The sequence below is a fragment of the Rhinoderma darwinii genome, chromosome 5 (genome assembly GCF_050947455.1).
Source record: "Rhinoderma darwinii isolate aRhiDar2 chromosome 5, aRhiDar2.hap1, whole genome shotgun sequence".
NCBI lineage: Eukaryota > Metazoa > Chordata > Amphibia > Anura > Rhinodermatidae > Rhinoderma > Rhinoderma darwinii.
Genome location: NC_134691.1, coordinates 85,311,015 through 85,333,757, shown reverse-complemented (window position 1 = coordinate 85,333,757; position 22,743 = coordinate 85,311,015). Strand labels below are relative to the sequence as shown.

General features: G+C 41.1%; 1 protein-coding gene and 1 pseudogene across 1 annotated transcript in view; both read left to right on the top strand.

Moving 5' to 3' along the window:
- The window catches only part of RP1 (RP1 axonemal microtubule associated), a 406,368-nt gene extending 384,717 nt beyond the window's left edge, over window positions 1-21,651 (top strand). Inside the window, exons 54-57 of the mRNA XM_075828106.1 lie at window positions 1,515-1,812; window positions 18,537-18,615; window positions 21,067-21,142; window positions 21,400-21,651. Coding sequence (XP_075684221.1) covers window positions 1,515-1,812; window positions 18,537-18,615; window positions 21,067-21,142; window positions 21,400-21,457 — 511 coding nt within the window. The 3' untranslated portion in view covers window positions 21,458-21,651. The remainder of the gene's footprint in view (window positions 1-1,514; window positions 1,813-18,536; window positions 18,616-21,066; window positions 21,143-21,399) is intronic.
- An 87-nt stretch (window positions 21,652-21,738) lies between these two features.
- Window positions 21,739-22,743, top strand: part of LOC142652467 (uncharacterized) — a 43,019-nt pseudogene continuing 42,014 nt past the window's right edge.

Here is a 22,743-nt window from a genome sequence, read left to right as displayed (position 1 = left end):
CAACTAGAAATTAAAACAAATATAAAAAATAAGTATAATCACCTCACCGCTCCCCTTCTCCCCTCCGGGTCCCCTCAGGCTCTTTCTACCGGCTGCAGCTGATACAACAAAGTGATGCATCAGGACATTGTATGTGATGCAACACTGATGAGATTGAGTGCTGCATTGCATACAAGGCTGGGGTGACATGGAGGGGAGAAGCGAAGAGGAGCTGTGACAGGAGCATCCATTTTTTTTATTTTATGTCCAATGGAGTGGGATGAATGGCACGTGTGGGGGATGCCTCAGGAAATTATGGCATGACACAGAGCTGTTTCTTTGGATGCACGTTATGATGCGGGTGAACCAACAATTAGAAGGTGAATATGGATCAGCTATTAGAAGTTTTTTAAAGCACGGTCGCACTTCAGTGCACCACTCTACTTGAAAAAACGACACGCGAAACGCGCGTTGTTTTGTTCTTTGCTCTCACAACCTATCTGTACATGTAGGGAACTATAGGACTGTTTCAAGATGCAAAAATGCAGCATATATCAAAAGATAGAGGAATAATTCACGTATATCTAAGTAGAGACGTCCAATCATATAGACCAAGCATGACTTGGTGCATTGACCAAAAACATATGAATAAACCTACAACCAAAAGGTCAACCCATTTCTAATGCATTTTATGCCAGGTTTTGGTGTAAACTGCTGCGCTAAAATATTGCAAGTGATGACGTGTAACATTTTAGTAATAAGAAACGTAGCTTAGAGCACATATATTATATTATGTGGACTAGGAGTAAATGGCTTATTTAAATTAGTTTCATCAATGCTAGACATCACTCCAAATCACTCCAGCTGCTTTATAACTGTATAAAAAATGCCAGTCTTCGTAAATGTTAGCCTGTGTGTGTAAACTAATATGTGTAAACCAAACCATAAACTAAATATAGACGTAAAGATTTTCCTCCGATGTGATGAACATTAAAAAAAAAAATTCCAATCAGAATGCTTGCCGGGAGCAATAAGAATGACTTCCTGAGAAGATCTTAGAAAACATAATAGGAAGGCTAGAACTTAAACTGAAGGACATACAATGCCTTTAGAAATATTATAAAACATCCATAAACTCAAAAGAGCACATGTAACATACTCAGCTTCAGCAAGGTCACCTGTACATGGATGCAAGGGAGCAGCAAATTATTGTTGACATACACATCCATACATTCATACACTCTATGGATGGAATATGTACATAGGTCCCTATGGATGTATCTGACATTAGATTGTTTTTATCTACACTTCCAGTAAAACCAGCTTTGTAGTACTTCTTACCAGTATTGGATGTTATATGAGTTTTACTGCTACATTCCAAATTCGAAAATTTGCAAAAATCTTCCCGACATTGTAGTATCATTATTGTACTTATGCTAAAAAAAGATCCTAAAAAAAGTACAGTTTGAGAATTGATAAATAAAAGATTTACGTTTTTAAACTAACTAACATGATACATTTGTTTATGTGCTTAGGAGTTTTTCAATAGAGAAGGAAAAACCAGAGACAAGAAAAGAAGTTGTAATTTCTCAAGTTGTCCATGACCAGCAAAAGGAAGCTGATGATGACTTATTATTACTAACCTCCAATCATACAGGAACTGGTAAAGAAAATATAGCGGAACATTTGATTAAAGTATACACGGGTGAAGTAAGAGGAATGGGCACCGATGCCAATGTCTTCATCATTTTGTTTTATGATAATGGAAAATCATTTGGACCTGTGCAGCTAAAAAAGCCACTGGAAGACATCAAACCCTTTCAAAATGGGAAGGTAAGAACATAACATCTTAAAAAATCATCATACAACACGGCCTGACTGTTCTTTAGTCAGTTCTCCTCACAATCAAGTCCCCAATTCTCCTACATTTGCGAAATATACAAGAACTTTATCCTGAGTTCAACCTATAAGTAGCATATAATCCCATGGTCAGATTTAAACTCAAAGTAATAGGAGAAGAAATACAATAGCACTATCATGCTACCAAACCACCCACTAAGATCTAGAACCCAGATACTCCTCTACCTGTGATGGGTACATGCCATGTCTCAATGGGGTACTTACTCTGCCCTCAAGATGTGCATTTAATAGGTGGAGCTTAGTGTATGATCATAGCCTTGGGTGTGCATTGATTTAAATAATTTTTATAGGGGTGCATGGCTTAGAAAAATTGAGAAACAGTACTCTAAAAACAATTTCAAGTAACCACAAAAGCCCTTCTGGTTACTATGCTGACGAATATCTATGGCAGCCGAGGGCCTAACAAAAGCTCCCAGGTTTGCCATAGATTTGAGCCTACTAGTCATGGCCATGTTGATTGCCTGTCAATTATTCAATACTAAGAAGAGAAATATTTAAAAAAAATAATACATTGAATTTTAAGAAAAAAAGTTTCCCCCAAAAAACAAATAAAACTCTTTTTTTATATATAAAAAATTATTTTATTGCTGAAAAGTAGTTCAGCATAAAAAAAATAATATTTGGTATCACCGCTATTGTAATGACCCATACAATAAAGTTAACATAATATTTATACACATGGCTTAAAATCAATATTCGAAAACACAACGGCAGAATTTCATTTTTTTTTCCTTTCTGCCCAAAAGCAAAATTAATAAAAGTTAGCAATAAATTATATGTACCCCCATCATGGTGCGACTGACAAATAAAATGCGTCCCACAAAAAACAAGCCGTTTTACGGCTACATCGACAGGAAAATGAAAAAAGTTATTGCAAAAAAAATTAATTGCTTGGTCCTGATGGTCCAAAAAGGCCAGTCTTTAAGGGGTTCAAGGAATGTTTTATGTATTTCATTTATTTACATTCATGACATTTAAGTATTAAGAAATTATATGATGTATTTGTTCAATTCTTTAAATTTTGTAGCTATTTTTTGTTTTTAAAGTCTTCCCTTGATGTGTGACACATACTACCTTCCTGTATTGTCTCTATAGATAGTACAGTATGGTGTGTGTACTTTATGGCAGCTGAAATTAATAAAAGTTAATTACCCAAGAAATGACAATAGATTATTACAGTGTCCAGGAAGTGATGGAGTATAGACCCCTCCCCGAGAGACCATGAAGTGACAGGGGAGATGCATTCAGATTCTTATCTGTGTGTATAGTGTTGCTATCCTGCCTTATCCAGGCCTCCAGCAGTACAATAGAGCTGTCCGTAAATCCTCCGTCTACATAGTCAGCATCGGACTAGGGTGCCTAAAGCCCACAAGTGGAATTTCTTCTGGAGCTGGTTTTAGACAAAGAGAAAAATATAAGTGGAACTTAGAAACACTTAATCACATAATCAAGAACAGGCAGAGCTTTATCAGTCAGGGACAACAGTACGCTACCACTATGCAAGAACCAATATAACCCATAATACCGTCATACAGTGACCATATAGTGGTCGGATACCAGTTCTAGGCTGGCGGTCTGCAGGGCATTATCATGCTGCAGACCATACCAGAGAATACAGCACTGCTCAGACACTTACAGGCATTATACATAATAATTAAAGAGGACCTATCAGAGGTCTGCTCTAGTTAATACATATATTACCCATTAAATACCAATTCCGAAGCACCTTTTCTTAGAATACTTCACTGTGCATTTCGTCTGTTATTCCTCCTGGAAATTTATACATAAATTGAAACTGGGTGTTACGATACCCCTTGACAAAGAGCAGTGTCCTTACACACTGACAGTGTCCAGTCATCGCTGACACTATCAGACTGTGTTGGTGTACATCCTATTGACAAGGGGAATGGTAACACTCAGTTAAGTCAGTTAGGTCTGGGTTACAAAAAGTCTCCATGTAGGCTGCACAGACATCTTTGGCTTCGTGCTTTTGCAGTCATCCCTAGCCTCTAAAGCAACACTAATAAATTTAGTCCTCAGACCAGACCCCCAAATTAATTCTGACCTCAGACCAGAGCCCCAAATTATTTTAAACCCTAGACAAAACCCTAACATTAATTCGGACTCTAGACCAGACACCTTAAATAATCAGATCCCAGATCTGATTTCTAAATTAATATAGGCCCCAGACCATACTTCTTAAATAATCAGACCACCCCAGACCAGACCATTTTCATTAATTCTGATCCCATACCAGATCGCTTACATCATCAGACCCCAGAAAAGACTACTATATTTATAAGACCCCAGAACAAAACCCCTAAATATATCAGACCTCAGACCGAAACCCCTAACTTAATCAGACTTCAGACACCCTAAACAAATGAGACCCCAGACCTCCCAAATTAATCATACCACCTAAATTGAACTGACCCCAGATCAGACCTTCTAAATTAGTCAAACCCAAGGCCAGTCCCCTAAGTTAATCAGACACCAGACAATAGGAAGAATAATATTCAAACCCCAGACCAGACACCATTTTATACTCAACGTTCCGTCTTCCCGGGCCTCCTCAGCTCCAGGCCCCACCCACTGGGTCTTGATGCTGTCCAGCATAAGAAAGTCATATTCGCTGCCGCGGGCCACTTACACTGGGTCCTGATGCCATCCATCATCAGGGCGTTGTGTGCACTATCATAGGATACAGTGATGCGGGTGCACCTGGAGCAGAAGAGGCCTGGGGATCGAGGATTTACTGCAGCCGTGCTTAGTGCTCCCCGGGCCCAATCTTGGCTCGGGAGCCTACCAGGGGATTTACCGACTCCCTGGTGGGTTGATCTAAGCCTTAGCAAAGCTGACAAGTGAGCTGCAGAAAACAGGATGTGTCAACTGAGGGTATGGTCACACGCAGTGTTTTCAGACGTAATTCGGGCATTTTACACCTCGAATTACGCCTGAAAAAACGGCTCCATTACGCCTACAAACATCTGCCCATTGCTTTCAATGGGTTTTACTGTGTTCTGTTCTCACGAGGTATTTTTTTACGCGTCACTGTCAAAATACGGCGCGTAAAAAGACGCCCGCAAAAAAGAAGTGCATGTCACTTCTTGGGACATTTTTGGAGGCATTTTTCATTGACTCCATTGAAAAACAGCTCCAATAACGTGTGTAAAATACGCAGCGAAAAACTGCTACAAAAACGTCTGAAATTCAGGAGCTGTTTTCGCTTGAAAACAGCTCCGTATTTTCAGACATATTTTAGGGTACCCTTAGGGTATGTGCACACGACAACGCCAAATACGTCTTAAATTACGGAGCTGTTTTCAGGAGAAAACAGTTCCAGAATTTCAGACGTTTTTACAAGTGCACGTGTTTTTCGCAGCGTCTTTTACGGACGTAATTGGAGCTAGTTTTCATTGGAGTCAATGAAAAACGGCTCCAATTACGTCCCAAGAAGTGTGCTGCACTTCTTTGACGCGGCCGTAATTTTACGCACCGTCTTTTGACAGCGACGCGTAAAATGACAGCTCGTCTGCACAAAACATCGTAAGACCCATTGCAAGCAATGGGCAGATGTTTGCCGACGTATTGGAGCCGTTTTTTCAGGCGTAATTCGAGGCGTAAAACGCCTCCATTATGTCAGAAAAGAGGCTGTGTGCACATACCCTTATTGTGTGTAGAAATTAACAAATCATTTCTAACTGAATCGAATTTGGTACAAATTTCCCAAAAGTTTTAAATTCGTCAGAATCTGAAAATTTTGGGGTTTTTTAACGCATAAATCGGCAAAAGGGTGTAGATTAAAAAAAATACCATACCCCCCTGGTCTCCAGTCTCGAGTAGCGACGTGTCCTTGCTGGTCTCCTGAGGTGTGACCGCTGCTGCAATGCGTCCCTTACAGGCCTATCACAGGCTACAGTTGTCGCATGGGACAAGACTATGTCATCTCATAAGGCTGTTAGTATGCCATTTTTTTTATTTTAGGGTTGGAATCCCAAGTGCCCCCCGATTGCCCTGTTTGACTCTCTGATGTCTTCTAGGATTGTATTTAACTTGGATACAGTCCTTGAAGACATCAGAGTCAGACAGGGCAATCAAGGCACTTGAGATTTGCGGCAAATATATTCTAACTGAATGGAATTGCAGAGCCGATTTGATGTAATTGGCCCCGAAGCTAATTTCGGGATATTCGCTCATTTTTAATTGTGTGTGCTTTAGTGACCAGTGCAAAACATAAATATTTAAGGATATTTTTATATGGATAGTCACATAAAAATGAATAAAAAAACATTTTCTGATAAATTTATTTATTTGTACAGCAACTGGGGTGTACAGATGAAAAGGGCAACTTAGAATAAATTAAGTTCAGCCCTATCTTATAGATAGATAGATAGCAGTGGCGTAACTACCACAGTAGCAGCCGTAGCAGCTGCTACGGGGCCCGCGGCATGGGGGGGCCCGTGTCGCCCTGACAGGCACATTACATTATGTAACCAAAAAACACAGCATGGATCTGAAATGGCTCAGAAAAAGTAAAATGCGGCCGTCAGCAAGCATGTATTCAAGTAAGAGCCAGATCCTAGGGCGTATACCCATAAAGCATCCAAAGCATAAATATATAACCTAGAGAAAAAGATGCCAAAAGACTGAAGATGTAGAAAAATGAAGAAACACTTTATTAGAGAATGACACATAATATACAATGATTAAAAAGAATCCATAAACCAACAGGTAAAAAAGACATACAAGCCATGCAATATTATATAATGAATAAAGTCTAAATAGACAGAAAGTACTGAAAGCCAAATGGCTTAACCTGGCACTGAATAAATCGACAAGCTGTATATTAATTATAATGAGTACAGGAAAATAAAGGTATATACCATGTATAATGGTCTAGGAAAGAGTACTCAAATACGTAACAACAGCGCCGCAAAAACATGGGTGATGCTAGAGTATAAAAAGTAGTCACAAGGAATAATGACAATAGACATACCCATTTAAGAGCCCAGGTTTAACATGCACAGCGAGATGTCTGCCCCAACGCGCGTTTCGGCGCAACTGCCTTCGTCTGGGGGTAGCATTGAATAATGTATATTCCACTTCTTATAGGGAACGCTGACCAATCAGGGAGTATCCTAATCAGGGATCCCAGATGTAGCAGTATAATAATAGTGTAACGCCGCATAATTACCGATCGCTTCCTCGAGGTGAAAACAAGATGGCCGCGCCTACCGGAAGCGCCGATCACGAGGGGCCGGAGCCGGACACACGTCACCGCGTCAGCAGACGCGGTCACGTGGGTCCGGAGTCAGGCGCGTCATGAGCGGCGGAACGGAGGCCGACCACCTGAACACCAATCAGAGGGAGCGATGCAGCGATAAGGTGGGTAACCCTGGATACACAATGTTTGTAAACAGCGACCGTGATCCCTAATAAGGTTTAAAGCGCCAGTGAAGAAAATTAGATGTAACTCTACTGCAAAGAGACATATGAACATAAGACATTATTGTAAAAAATGTGTCACAAAAGTAACATGAGTACAACAATCATAAATATAAACCTGAATAAACGTGAAAAAGAAAAAAATGAATAATAAAGAAATGAATGAGTGCAATGTGCGTGAAAGTGAGGATATGTGTGCAAATAGTGAAAAAAGTGACAGTGACGAAGTGAAAAGATAAATGAATGAAAAAAATATATAATAAAGGTGAAAAAACAACAAAAAAAAGAATAATGTGAGGAAGACATGAATCTTGATTGGACCATAAATCCATAATATAAGAAAGAAACATAGTGTTGTTTGAAAAGATACATAGTGACATGCAATGAATGCTTAGTGAATAATATGTTTATTCATATACAGGTATCGATGTGGAAAATCTTTTTGCATGGGAAAATAGTAATAAAACACTAATTATTTGGCAGAAAAATAACCATAAAGCCATAAAAGTACACACAGAGATAAATTTGCATATACAGGTGTCGTTATAAAAAATCTCTTTTTACATAGGTAAGCAGTAATGAAACACTGGTTGTATGTTAGCAAAAAAGTGACCATAACGCCATAAAAATACGCACAGAAATGAATCTGCACGCTGATTGGTCAATACATATCATAAGGAGACAAAATCAATAATGATGTACAGCGACATCCCAAGAAGTGGAAAACGAGAGATCCAGATATAATGAGAGAAAGAACTCATAGCAAGAGTCTAATCTGTAAGAAACAAATACAAAATATTAAAATCACAAAGACACACAAGATCCTTTATGTACAACAATAATAAAATCCAACACCACTAAAAGCTGCTGACAGTCAGAGAAATGCTGAAAACCCTGCGGTCTCATTAAGACCTGCGGGGTGCATGGTTTGGAGCCTCCAAATCCACTTGCATTCAAGCTGCAGTAGGCGTTTTAGTGCTCCCCGGGCCCAATCTTGGCTCGGGAGCCTACCAGGGGATTTACCGACTCCCTGGTGGGTTGATCTAAGCCTTAGCAAAGCTGACAAGTGAGCTGCAGAAAACAGGATGTGTCAACTGAGGGTATGGTCACACGCAGTGTTTTCAGACGTAATTCGGGCATTTTACACCTCGAATTACGCCTGAAAAAACGGCTCCATTACGCCTACAAACATCTGCCCATTGCTTTCAATGGGTTTTACTGTGTTCTGTTCTCACGAGGTATTTTTTTACGCGTCACTGTCAAAATACGGCGCGTAAAAAGACGCCCGCAAAAAAGAAGTGCATGTCACTTCTTGGGACATTTTTGGAGGCATTTTTCATTGACTCCATTGAAAAACAGCTCCAATAACGTGTGTAAAATACGCAGCGAAAAACTGCTACAAAAACGTCTGAAATTCAGGAGCTGTTTTCGCTTGAAAACAGCTCCGTATTTTCAGACATATTTTAGGGTACCCTTAGGGTATGTGCACACGACAACGCCAAATACGTCTTAAATTACGGAGCTGTTTTCAGGAGAAAACAGTTCCAGAATTTCAGACGTTTTTACAAGTGCACGTGTTTTTCGCAGCGTCTTTTACGGACGTAATTGGAGCTAGTTTTCATTGGAGTCAATGAAAAACGGCTCCAATTACGTCCCAAGAAGTGTGCTGCACTTCTTTGACGCGGCCGTAATTTTACGCACCGTCTTTTGACAGCGACGCGTAAAATGACAGCTCGTCTGCACAAAACATCGTAAGACCCATTGCAAGCAATGGGCAGATGTTTGCCGACGTATTGGAGCCGTCTTTTCAGGCGTAATTCGAGGCGTAAAACGCCTCCATTATGTCAGAAAAGAGGCTGTGTGCACATACCCTTATTGTGTGTAGAAATTAACAAATCATTTCTAACTGAATCGAATTTGGTACAAATTTCCCAAAAGTTTTAAATTCGTCAGAATCTGAAAATTTTGGGGTTTTTTAACGCATAAATCGGCAAAAGGGTGTAGATTAAAAAAAATACCATACCCCCCTGGTCTCCAGTCTCGAGTAGCGACGTGTCCTTGCTGGTCTCCTGAGGTGTGACCGCTGCTGCAATGCGTCCCTTACAGGCCTATCACAGGCTACAGTTGTCGCATGGGACAAGACTATGTCATCTCATAAGGCTGTTAGTATGCCATTTTTTTTATTTTAGGGTTGGAATCCCAAGTGCCCCCCGATTGCCCTGTTTGACTCTCTGATGTCTTCTAGGATTGTATTTAACTTGGATACAGTCCTTGAAGACATCAGAGTCAGACAGGGCAATCAAGGCACTTGAGATTTGCGGCAAATATATTCTAACTGAATGGAATTGCAGAGCCGATTTGATGTAATTGGCCCCGAAGCTAATTTCGGGATATTCGCTCATTTTTAATTGTGTGTGCTTTAGTGACCAGTGCAAAACATAAATATTTAAGGATATTTTTATATGGATAGTCACATAAAAATGAATAAAAAAACATTTTCTGATAAATTTATTTATTTGTACAGCAACTGGGGTGTACAGATGAAAAGGGCAACTTAGAATAAATTAAGTTCAGCCCTATCTTATAGATAGATAGATAGCAGTGGCGTAACTACCACAGTAGCAGCCGTAGCAGCTGCTACGGGGCCCGCGGCATGGGGGGGCCCGTGTCGCCCTGACAGGCACATTACATTATGTGCCAGGCCTGGAGGCACGGGCCCCCTCATGCCTAGTAGCAGCATCACTAACGTAACACTAGGCATCCGGGGGGGGGCGGGCCGGGGGCCCGGTGATAGCCGCAGGGGGGGTCCGGGAGCCCGGTGATAGCCGCTGCACTGCACACTGTGCAGTTGAATAGGACGGCGATAGGTGGTAGGAGGAGTGCTCAGGCAGGGGAGAGGACAGGGGGCAGAGCTAAAGGGAACGAACGACGCGAGACTTCGGGCGGAGGACAGTACAGTCAGGACTGCCGCTAGTCTATGTCTTCTATGAGGGACGGACCAGAGCTCCCTCAGCCATTACACACAGCGCTGACACTAAGCTCCTCCCATCAGCCTCTGTGTAACACGGATCCAGGAAGTGTCCGGACTGACTGTGTCTTCAGCTACAGTGGTGGAGGGGGAGCCCGCTGCTCCGTGAGGGCGGTAAAGTACCAACACAACCAGCTCTGTGCCAGTGCATCCTGCTGCCATGTTATAGGTGCGCTTACTGCTGTGTGTAATAAATGCACTAGTTGCCTGTGTAACGCTTAGGGTATGTTCACACGGCCTATTTACGGACGTAAATCGGGCATTTTTGCCCCGAATTACGGCCGAAAATAGCGCCTCAAAAGCGCTGACAAACATCTGCCCATTGAAAGCAATGGGCAGACGTTTGTCTGTTCACACGAGGCGTATATTTACGCGCCGCTGTCAAATTACGGCGCGTAAATAGACGCCCGCGTCAAAGAAGTGACCTGTCACTTCTTTGGCCGTAATTAGAGCCGTTATTCATTGACTCCAATGAATAGCAGCGCTAATTACGCCCGTAATTGACGCGGCGTACAAGCGCCTGCACATGCCGGTACGGCTGAAATTACGGGGATGTTTTCAGGCTGAAACATCCCCGTAATTTCAGCCGTTACGGACCCCCGCCGTGTGAACATACCCTTACAGGGGGTGTTTGTGTTTAGCTTGGCATAGAGGACGATATTATACAGGGCAGACCAGAAGTTGGTGCAGGCTTTGCAGTGCCTGATGTTTCTATCCAGGCCAGGACCTGCGTTATGTGGATATTCTATCTTATCCACAGTGTGTATGGTGATGCCGCTGTGTCTGGGTTATAGAGGGTTAATAATCACCTGCTGCATGAAGTCCAGGGCGAATGTTCCTTTGCTGGACCTGTTGCTGAAATGATTCCAGGGGTCATGCATGACTATGTAACTAAGGGCTGATTCAGACGACCGTGGCGTTTTTGCGCACGCAAAACACGCGGCATTTTGCCTGCGCAAAAGCCACTTACCTGCTCCTTGTGGCAGCATCATATGATGGGCGGCTGCGTGGTTTTCGCGCAGCCGCCATCATTATGACATGCCATTCGGATGTTTGTAAACAGAAAAGCACGTGGTGCTTTTCTGTTTACATTCATCCTTTTGACAGCTGGTGCGCGAAAGAGGCAGTTCGCACGGAAGTGCTTCCGTGCGACCTGCGTGGTTTTCACACACCCATTGACTTCATGTACGTGAATCCCAGTCATGAGGTGGTGTAAGAATGACAAATGTGTCTAGCAAGTTGGGGAATATATCTAATTCTATGTTTGCTATTTTGGTTAGGCCCCATGCACACGACTGTAAAAAACACTCCGTAATTGCGGACCGCAATACAGTCCGCAATTACAAACCCTCCAGGTTCTAGCGCTCCGAAAATGTGTCAGTGCCGTATAACCGCGCTGGGAATTGTGGAGTATGTCCTACTTTTCTAATTTTGCGGGCCATGCTCCCGAAAAAGTGGCCCGCGGGTGTCGGCGGCCGGCTGTGTGCATGAGGCCTAAATTTGTGCACCCTACAGAACTATTTTCAAATCTCCCTTATTTGTCTCCTAATGTACATGATAAACTATATTAATATTTCCAGGGGGGTAGCTAAAGGCTCATGGTGGTCAGAGCTGTAGCACTTAAGTTAAATGATGAGCATGTTAAGCCTGCTCCGCCGGCCCACAAGCTGCTGTTTGACACATTTTTCCCTATTAGGTCGTTCTCCCATGGGTCGAATAAGTTGCGTAAAAATCATGCAGCGTATCCGACCTGGAACCCGCAGTACATTCCGTGCGAAAAATCTCACCTTTTTTCTCTTTTTTCCGAACGTAATTTGCGCTGTGAAAAATAACGCTAATACTTACCCCCTCCGTCTTCTCTGCGCGTAGTCCGGCCTCCTGCGATGATGTTACAGGCTATGTGACAGGCTGCAGCGGTCATATGGGACGAAACGTCATCCCAGGAGGCCGGACTCCAGGAAGGAGAGCATTCTGGGTAAGTATGATTTTTTTTATTTTTTTACATTTTTTTCCTGAGTTGTGATTTATTTTTTTTGCCGCGTAGTTGCTGCGATTACGTCGCAAAGGTCGCAACACTTGGCCTTCTGTTGCGAGGTATCTCCCCGCTCTGCCATTAAACGGGTTGTTCCTACATAAGACATGTATCCCGTATGGATAGGGGATACATGTGTGATCGCTGGCATTGATAGGGAGAACGGGGGACCGAAAGTCCCCTGAACTTCTCCATCACAAACCTCGGACTTCCGGGGTCTGTGTCGGCAGCTCCGTAGAAATGAATGGAGCGATTGTGCGCATGCGTGACCAGCGCTCCTTTCATTTTTATTGAGCTGCGCAGACGCCGGAAGTCAGAGGTTAGTCATGGAGAACTTGGGGGGACTTTCAGTCCCCCGTTCTCCCTATCGCTGCCAGCAATCACACATGTGGATAGGGGATACATGTCTTTTGTAGGACACTATAGGTCGAATTTTTTGGGGGGGTTGGGGCTGCATGGCGTTACCTACAGGGGGGGCTGTATGGCGTTACCTACAGGGGGGGCTGTATGGCGTTACCTACAGGGGGGCTGTATGGCGTTACCTACAGGGGGGCTGTATGGCGTTACCTACAGGGGGGGCTGTATGGCGTTATCTACAGGGGGGCTGTATGGCGTTATCCACAGAGGGGGGCTGTAAAAAAAGCACTATCTACAAGGGGGGGGGTTGTGTGACACCCAGGGGAGGGGGGGCCCCAGTCAAAAGTTTGCTATGGGGCCCAGCCTTTCCTAGTTACGCCCCTGATAGATAGATAGATAGATAGATAGATAGATAGATAGATAGATAGATAGATAGATAGATAGATAGATAGATAGATAGATAGATAGATAGATAGATAGATAGATAGATAGAAGGATAGATATTTCTCATTTGTCTTTTTGAGCGAAATAAAGAACAGGCTAAATATTTGAAAGCAGGAACTGACCATTAACATCAAGGAAGTGTAGAACATTTTCCAGCAAATAAAATCAGGCTGCTAGAAATTTTACTCCAACAAGATCTTTTTTTGTCATATTACCCTGACATTACAAGCACTGATTGCTTAGATGCAGACACCATATTTTGGCTGGGATTTCCAGAGACTGTACTCTCTAATTCGATACTATTAGGCTGGGTTCACACGTGGCGGAATTTCACTTAAATTCCGCTGCGGACACTCCGCAGCGTTAATCCGCAGCGGAGCCGTTTGTCCATTGACTTTCACTTTAATTTAGCAGTGTTCGTTTAGACGATGCGTACAATTCCGCTGCGGAGCATAGGCTGCGGAGCGGAATTTGGTGTCCGCAGCATGCTCTGTCTGTTGCGGAGCAGTGGCGGACTCATGGCGGAATTTCTCCATTGACTTCAATGGAGATTCTAATTTCTGCAATGAAGTCCGCAGCTGTCATGCACATGTTATGTGTGCTGCGGATGCGTCTTGCTTTTTTAACTTGACATTTCTTCATTCTGGCTGGACCTATGTATTTCTAGGTCTACAGCCAGACTGAGGAAGTCAATGGGGCTCCCGTAATGACGGGAGCGTTGCTAGGAGACGTCTGTAAATAGTCACTGTCCAGGGTGCTGAAAGAGTTAAGCGATCGGCAGTAACTGTTTCTGCACCCGGGACAGTGACTACCGATCACAATATAGAGCAACCTGTCAAAAAAATATAAGTTCATACTTACCGAGAACTCCCTGCTTCTGTCTCCAGTCCGGCCTCCCAGGATGACGTTTCAGTCTAAGTGACGGCTGCAGCCAATCACAGGCCAAGCACAGGCTGCAGCGGTCACATGGACTGGCGCGTCATCCAGGGAGGTCGGGCTGGATGCCGAAAGAGGGACGCGTCACCAAGACAACGGCCGGTAAGTATGAAAATCGTTTACTTTCACTAGGGAAAGTGCTGTCCCTTCTCTCTATCCTGCACTGATAGGGAGAAGGGAAGCACTTTTCCCGCAGTCCGCAGCAGCTAGTCCGCATCAATTTTCTGCACATTTTGTGCAGATCCGCAGCAGAATCTGCAACGCAGATTCTGTGCGGCATTAATGCGGACAGTTGCGGAGTAAATCCGCCACGTGTGGTCATGCCCTTAAACATAAGGGGATATAACAAATGTGTGAAGTTTAATAGACAAACCACACATGCAGTGACATCATTTGTATGGCATTTTGTTACTTTATTTCCATTCAGCATATTTTGCGTTTATAGTTCACAGTTGGTAAAATGTATGATCAATTTTATTTGCTCGCTAAAAGTACTTAATTCCTCTCAACAATTACTTCTGTTTGGCATAGATTAGGCAATTCCAGATTGAATCAATGTAATTTTATGAGGACAGTCACTGATATTTGCCACTTGCTGTTTCGTGTTTTGTTCTCATTGACACATTTTCATAAAATAAAGTAGCTGATGGAAATAATGTTTCAAGAATATTTAATATTTTTAATGTGCATTGCATTCTTCCACAATCCTCAGACTTTAATGACTACAGGATATTTTTTTATTGCTGCACTTATTAGCCTTTTTTTCCCCAGAATTTGTATTAGACCACATTCAGACGTGGTGGATTGCACACCGAAAGTTCGGAACAGAGTACCATATAATACATGTGACTGTGGTTTTCAAACCCCATTGACATGTACTGTAGCTGATTGACGAGCTGCAAATTTGAGGGCATGCTGGAGCTTTTCATATGCAAAGAAGAATAGAAGCGGCTTCAGCTTAGGCCACGTCTAAATTCACCATAATGGATGTTTTCCTCCGCAGATTTTGTTGCAAATCCATGGCGAATCTGCGGAAAAATCGACATGTGCAGATTTTCTGCTGTTTTGCTGCATATTTCACCCAATGCATTGTAAAAGGTGAAATCCTCTATGAACACCCCACAGCATTTCGGCCAAAGAATTGGAATGCTGCATATTGGAAATCTGCAGCAATCTATGATTTCCATGCTGGTCATTTCTGCTATGTGTTCTAGGATTGAACACATCTGATGTATTCTAGGATTGTATCTAACTTGGATCAGACAGGGCAATCGAGGCACTTGCGATTTATGGCAAATATATTAGAACTAAATCGAATTGCACAACCGATTTGATGTAATTGGCCCCGAAATGAATTTCACGAAATTCTCTCATTTTTAATTGTGTGTGCTTCAGTTTCACAATCCCTTCCATGCATTTCTGCTATGTGTGGAGTGTGGAAGGGGTTGTGAAACTGAAATTTGTACTAAAATTGCCATGGATTTCCGCAACCTTTCCACCACATCTGAATGTGGCCTCAGAGGATTCCAAATAGAGTCTAATACATATACCTGTATAGTAAGTTATAAGAGCAATCCGCATACTGTAAAACATGAGCAAGCCCATGGAAAGCTAACATGTTGAAACTGAGGAAGCTATCAACAGAACATGTTGTCACTCTCCTTATTCAATAGAAGCTGGCTTATCTATTCCCAGGAGTGACAAGTTTTTTACTCTAGTGAGTAAAATAATAAGGATATAGTAATACACAGCCTGTTTGATGTATTCGGTGTAACATATAGCACAATGAGGTGATCTCTCAAGCTATAATATTTATACATTCTGGGACGTTCATTGTACTGTAGTTTGAAAATATTGCAACTTGAGACCGTAACTCTATTAAAAACTAGTAATTTTGTCCAAAGCACCCAAAATATCAACTCAAAATAAGAAACAATAAAGACAAAAGACAATTAAGTAGATTACTAATACAAATAAGCAAGTCCTTACATATCGCTCATAGCTGCTGAAAGATGGAGTATCACTATGTAGAGAAAAGGAGCTGATTTAGGGTCCTGTACACAGTGATAATAAAATCCCAATTTGGTCTCCAAAGAAGCAGCTCATCCTGGCACAAGAAGAGTACACTACGTGGGTCCCGAACCACAGTTTGTCCTCATTGCACCAGGGTAGTGATGAGGATATTGAATGGAGCGGCAGATGAGCATGTGTCCTACCGTTCCATTCAATGTTTATGAGGCTGACGGAAACAGTTGAGTGCTGAACGTTGGCCCTGTAGACATTAAATGGCAGGACTGCCACTCCTTTCAGAATCCTCCTCACTGTAATTGTGCAATGAGGAGGAGCAGAGACTTGAAACACATGTTGTAGTGATCTGTGGGGTTCCCAGTTGTGGGGGCCCCCCAGCGATCATACATTTATCACCTATTCTGTGCATTTTCCTGTTACGCATTCTGTGCATAGGTGATAAATGATTTTAGTGGGAAAACTCCTTTAATTCTTCTAGGTTAAGATAAAATAATAATTGTCCCAAATGTAATAATTTAATATAAAAACATGGGCAATAGTTCCGCTATGTCAGTTTTCAATAATGTCAAGTACATTGTGTTTAAGAAATTATTTTTGGCCAGAAGGGCAAATACAAGAATATGGAAAAGTAATGCACTTCCTTTGATTTATATGTGGAAAGGATTTATGGCAAATGAAGGATATAATAAATAAACTAAATGTGGCAACTTTAGGGTGGGAACTGAGTGCTTGCTTGGTGAAATGGTAAGAAAAACTACAGTCTTTTCCCTACTAATACTTTAAGCATACCAAGCTTTTTTGGTGACTTTTCAGAATAAGCTGTCATATGTGTGTAAATAAGAAATAACACTATTTCTGGACATTATATGACTTGAATAGGACATTTTTTCAGTTTTGGGTGCAGCCTAAGTGCTATCATGTCTTCTATATACTGAACACGCAGAGCAGAGTACATCATAGTCCACTATCTTTCTGTAGTACACCCTTAGAACCAGAATCAGATTGGAGGACAATTTATAGCAGTAAGGAGCACTGTACCTGAGAATCCAGCACTGGGGTGACATCGCTTACTAGCAGTCTGGGTTTCCTCTCGCTCTCTTTTTCTGCTTCTGCTCCATTCTCCTGATCCCCACCCCTCACCATTAAATTCTATAGGCAGCAGTATCTTTGTGTGTCTGTGTCTCTCTCTCTCTCTCTGATGATTCTGCTCCATCCATCTTCTCCCCTCACCCCTCCATAGACTTCTATGGGTAGGATCTGTGTCTTTTTCTCTGCTCCTGCTTCCCCTCCCCTCTTCATAGACTTCTATGGGCAGCATGTCTATGTCTCTCTTCCTCCTCCTGCTCTCCCTTCCCCTTTCCATAGACTTCTATTGGCAGCTTGTCTTTGTCTCCTCTTTCTGCTTCTGCCCCCTCCTCCTGCTCTTCCTTCCTCTCTTTATAGACTTGTATGGGCAAAATGTCTGTGTCTGCTCTCTCTGCTCCTGCTCTCTCCTTCTGCTTCTTCCTCCACTCTCCATAGACTTCTATGGGCAGGCTGTGAAGAGACACCACCCCCCCCCCCACCAAATCCGGCAGTCCATCTCATCTGCTCTGTAACCAAGGAAGGATTTTGCTTGAACACAGGGGTTGAACTGCAGATTACAGGAAGGGAGACTCCTAGTAGCAGTAACTTCACACAGAATAACTGTAAATAAATTACAGAGTTGGTCTATACCTTGGTCTCAGGTATACTTTTAGATCAGCATAAATAGTTTGAAAAGTTAGTGTCCATTTAAAGGTTACCAAAGCTGAATGATTATTCCCTTTAATTTTTAGGTGTAGCAAATATGGGCAGAAGAGCTGAATATATGAACTTTGCTTATATCTCCTCAGTCTATGTTTTATAGTTTCTTTGATTTATATGTGACAAAGCACATCCAGGTCAAAATCTGACTAAAGTGTAAATGTCTGAGACTGTTTAGACAAGCTATGGAGTCCATCCAGTCAGCTTATTTTGAACTCTTCAGTAGCTGGGTCACAGCCAAAAAACCGAGACAAATACTGAACATGATAGATTAAGACATCAAAAAGTTCTTTCTGTCAGTTCTTTACTGTCCATCTATATTGTCATTATTATTGTTACAGTATTTTCTCCAGAAAAGTTTTCATTATTAGCAATAGTTTAGACAGTTTAATATAAATGTTGTAAGCATGACTTCTGTATGACTGTTTTAAGATATTAAATGATACGAGTATTGTGCATTGCAGACTTAAAAAAAAAATTGTTGAAATGTTTAAGCATTACGTTGTAAATCATGTTATGTACACATTTATAAATATAGATTCATGCATCACATATTTTACACTGTTCATTTTTTGTAATCAGATTGACACATTTAGAATCACAACAAAGAATATAGGAAGAATCTCGCATATTGAAATAGGCCATGATGGGAAAGGAGTGGGTGAGTTTCCATTGTGTTGTAATGCATTTACTGAATATTGCAAGGCCACTAAATGGTAAAATATGTACCATTAATGCCCCCACCTCTGTATGTATTTCAATATAATACAAGTGAAGGCATTATATGAAACAAAGTAAAATGTAATGTTACAATGAATTGAGTAATCAACTGATGTAAATATAATACATATTTAGTCTATTATGCAACATATTAACATCTTCTCTTGACATACTTGTCTAAAGACGGGTTTACTCAATAAGCATTTTTAGGCAACTTTTTTTATCCAAAGCAGGGATTGTGTACAAAAAAGTGTAAGGCCCCATGCACAAGACCGCAGAATTAATCCATATTTATGGGAAGGTGTCCGTGTCATAGAAAGGCTCCGCAAAAGATAGGACACGTCCTATTTTTTGCTTTTTACGGACCGTGCTCCCATACTTTATATGGGAGAATGGACTGCAAATGCGGGTGGCTATCCGTGGCCGTCAGCTGCCGGCCATGCCCGTAATCATGGACCGTGATTACGGGCACGGTCCTGTGCAGGGGGCCTTAGTCATTTTTTTTATACTTGTTGCACATGACATCAGAACCATAGACAGCGACAATATCTCAATGCATTTCAATTCCCACCACAAAGTAATTTTGTACATTCATACAACATGGTTGTCAATGCTATTACTAAACTGGCTGTATTAACAACATAAAAGATGTCTCTGCCATATGGTGCTAAAGATTAAAATGATTGACAAAACAGAGATGTTCAGCTATAAGTAACTCATTCACAGGTATAGACCAGGGAATTTTTTTATGACTCTGAATGAACAACTGCTTAGTGCTAAATCACTGGTAAATCATTACATTCTTAACTTAAGAGTTACTAAAATGTGATTTGTACCAGATGAGTCAAATGTCCTTTTTATGTTAGAAAACTATTTTTATAGTAATAAAAGATTGGTTGGTAAAAGCTCTTTGTATATGGCCTGCTGTAGTATGCATGTCTTCCTTCATTTCCATGACAGACCATACAATAAATTTAGACCCGTTTCAGGAGTAAAGCTATAAGGGGGGCAGATGAAGTGGTTGTACCTGAAAGTCCTGGTGCCTAAAGGCCCATCTGCCACATGTGAAACCTGTATAAATGGCACATGGTAGGTAGGGGGCCCGGTCCCAGATTTTGGCATCAGGGAACATGAGCTTCAAGCCACACTGACCAGTTTAGTATGTAAATGATGTAAAGGAGCACAGATTAGAGATTTGTAAAAAAGTAACATTTTAAATCCAGAGAAAAGTATTCCTTGATCTGTAGGATTACCTAACGTGAACTCAGCTTCTGCCAAAAAAAGCTAGAATTCATTGTAACTTCCTACATTATTCATGTTCAGTGTCACAAAAGGTGAACTGCACATACAAAGACTCCAGCAAGCCCTGGACAAATAGGTGAGCTTAGAAGGGAAATCATTTTCCTAATATGCTTTAAGGTAGAGATCCCTCAGGCACAGCCAGTTGAGAGCAGTCAAGCGAGCGATGCTATTTACTGGGACAGAAAATTAACTGAAATCAAACAAAGCTTTGCAGGAAATAATTGAGTACCTGTTAATAAGTGAATAACATTGCACGAGGATATCCAAGGCGAAAACAACTTCTGAGTAAATAGCAATGGAAAAATATACTTATAGAGATTATTGTTTTTCTTTGTAATAAGCCCTGGAAGTTCACTGGCTCTTGATTTATTACCCGACTTTGGAAATATTCACTAACTCACATTCAGTAAAGATATACATTTTAATACAAATGGATTGCAGGCGTCACTGCACACACAAAGCTGAAAATGGTGGGCAGAGAATGGCAATGGGGAGGATGTATCAGAACTGGTGCAAAAAAGTGGAGAAGTTGTCTGGTCAATCAGGTTGCAGCTTCATTTATAGAGGATCTATCAGCTCTCTTGTCAAGTTTGTTTTAGTAAATACCTGTATTCCTCCAGGTAAAGTATGAATAAATTGACAACTGGGTGTAACCATTTCCCTTGTCAATGTGGTGCGACCCTACACACTCTGACACTTTTGGCACTAATTGAACAATTACATAGTGTATCGGGACACACTCTATTTACAATTGAACCAATAACACCCAAATGTCAATTTATTCAAACATTTCCAGGAGGAATAACAGATTAACGGCATCACGGATAGTTCTAAGAACAGGTGCTCCAGTATTGTTATTTCATTTGGTTTTACTAAAACAGCCTTGTCAGGAGAGGTGGAAGGTCCTCATTAATAAAAGGGTCTTAAAAAAATTACATCTGGAATCAACTGCTCAACTTTTCCTTTGCACTTGTTCTGATAAATTCCTCAACCATCGTGTTTATCTTCTCTTACTGGGAACCATACGGCAATGACGTTTTAAATGTTTCTCCTGTAAAGTAATTTAACTATATATTATTCTGATGAGCAGGTAATGGTTGGTTCCTGGAAAAGGTGGAGATTGTTACAGAATCTACAAAAGAAACAGCACTGTTCTCCTGCAACAGGTACACCATAAAAGAAATCCATTCCTTGTCGTCCACTTTATTTTTTGTTTTCTTATGTTATATATGGTAAAGTGTATAATGACAGTTATAGCAACACAAGTATTTATCATATAGTAGCACAAATTATTCAGTCCCTGAAAGAAGAACTTGATTTGATTTACAGAGTACATTTGATGTGGATGTTTATCTAACCAACTATTATTTCCAGTGTTAATGCCCAGCTACATCTGACCATCCCTGTCTTTTTTTTACGTAAGGTGGCTGGCTGAAGATGAAGACGATGGACGCACAGCCGTACAGCTGTACCTTTACTAGGATTTATAAAATGAATACTCCATTTATTTCTACCAGTATTCATCCAATAGTTCTTTGATGGTTCCTTGTAATCACCTTCTCATAATACATTATTTGGACTGAAGGTTGTGGTCCAGAAGTATATGAAGTACTTGCACCTATGTCAATGTTTTACTCACTATAATAAACTTTGTACTCATATATTTTACGTTAAATCAAATGTCCTGAAATATAATGAATCATGTTAGTTTATCTGGCTGCCTACTTATTTCCTATTAATGCATATACTGCACATACAGAACATGTATGAGAAATCTTTGACTAAGGATTCAACAGAAACCAGCAGGACGACCAAGAAAAATGCAACATTCTATGATGTTGTGGTCAGGATAACCTACACAATAACCATGCCATTCTGGACCCCAGCTAAGGAAGTTGACACATAGCTATCATTTAATTTATGTTCCTTGTGTATTTTAGAAATGTGTTAGTTACAGTTTCTGGATAAATATCTGATATATAGATATGTCCACGCTTAACATATATTAAATTGCATTAAGATATAAAAGTTTTTAGGATGTGAACTCAATACAATCTCGCACCATCTAGAAAAAAATATACATTAACGTATGTGTTTTTTAACATGGGAGTCTATAGGCGACAGCTATCCGACGGATGGCATCTGTCAGAGGCATTCATCACAGCCATCCAGTAACAAACGTATGTTTTCCGTTATTCTACTCACAGGAATAGAATGAGAAAACAGAAGCGCCGGATTCATGGCAAGATGGAAACTATCGGCGCCCTACAGAAGCCATTGATTTTAATGGGTTCCATCGGGTTTCCGCCGTGGTTTCTGTCATTTTACCAGACAACATAGTTGTGTATGCTGTGCTTTTTAGTCCAGCAAAAATGACGGAATCTGTGACGGAGGTTCCAAAACGTAGCCTTCGATGCAGGTGTGAATGGAGCCTTAGAGATACGTTAAGAATTAACGCATATGTATATGAGATAGATATGCAATGCATGAAGTGATATTTGCTAAAAATGACATCTACACAAACACTAATGAATATATTTACCATTTAATTGGTGTATAACGGTCTAAGTACTCAAGTAAGAAATTGTCTTTTCATTTGTCCTATCACAGGTAAATATGAATATTACTTATGCCAAAAAATAATCTAGTAATGTTACTATAATATATTGTAATAACCTTCTATATAACTAGTCAATATACACTAACATCCAATATGGGTGCTCCATGTTCATTTGGCCTTCCATTTAGCACAGTTGATAAGAACTAA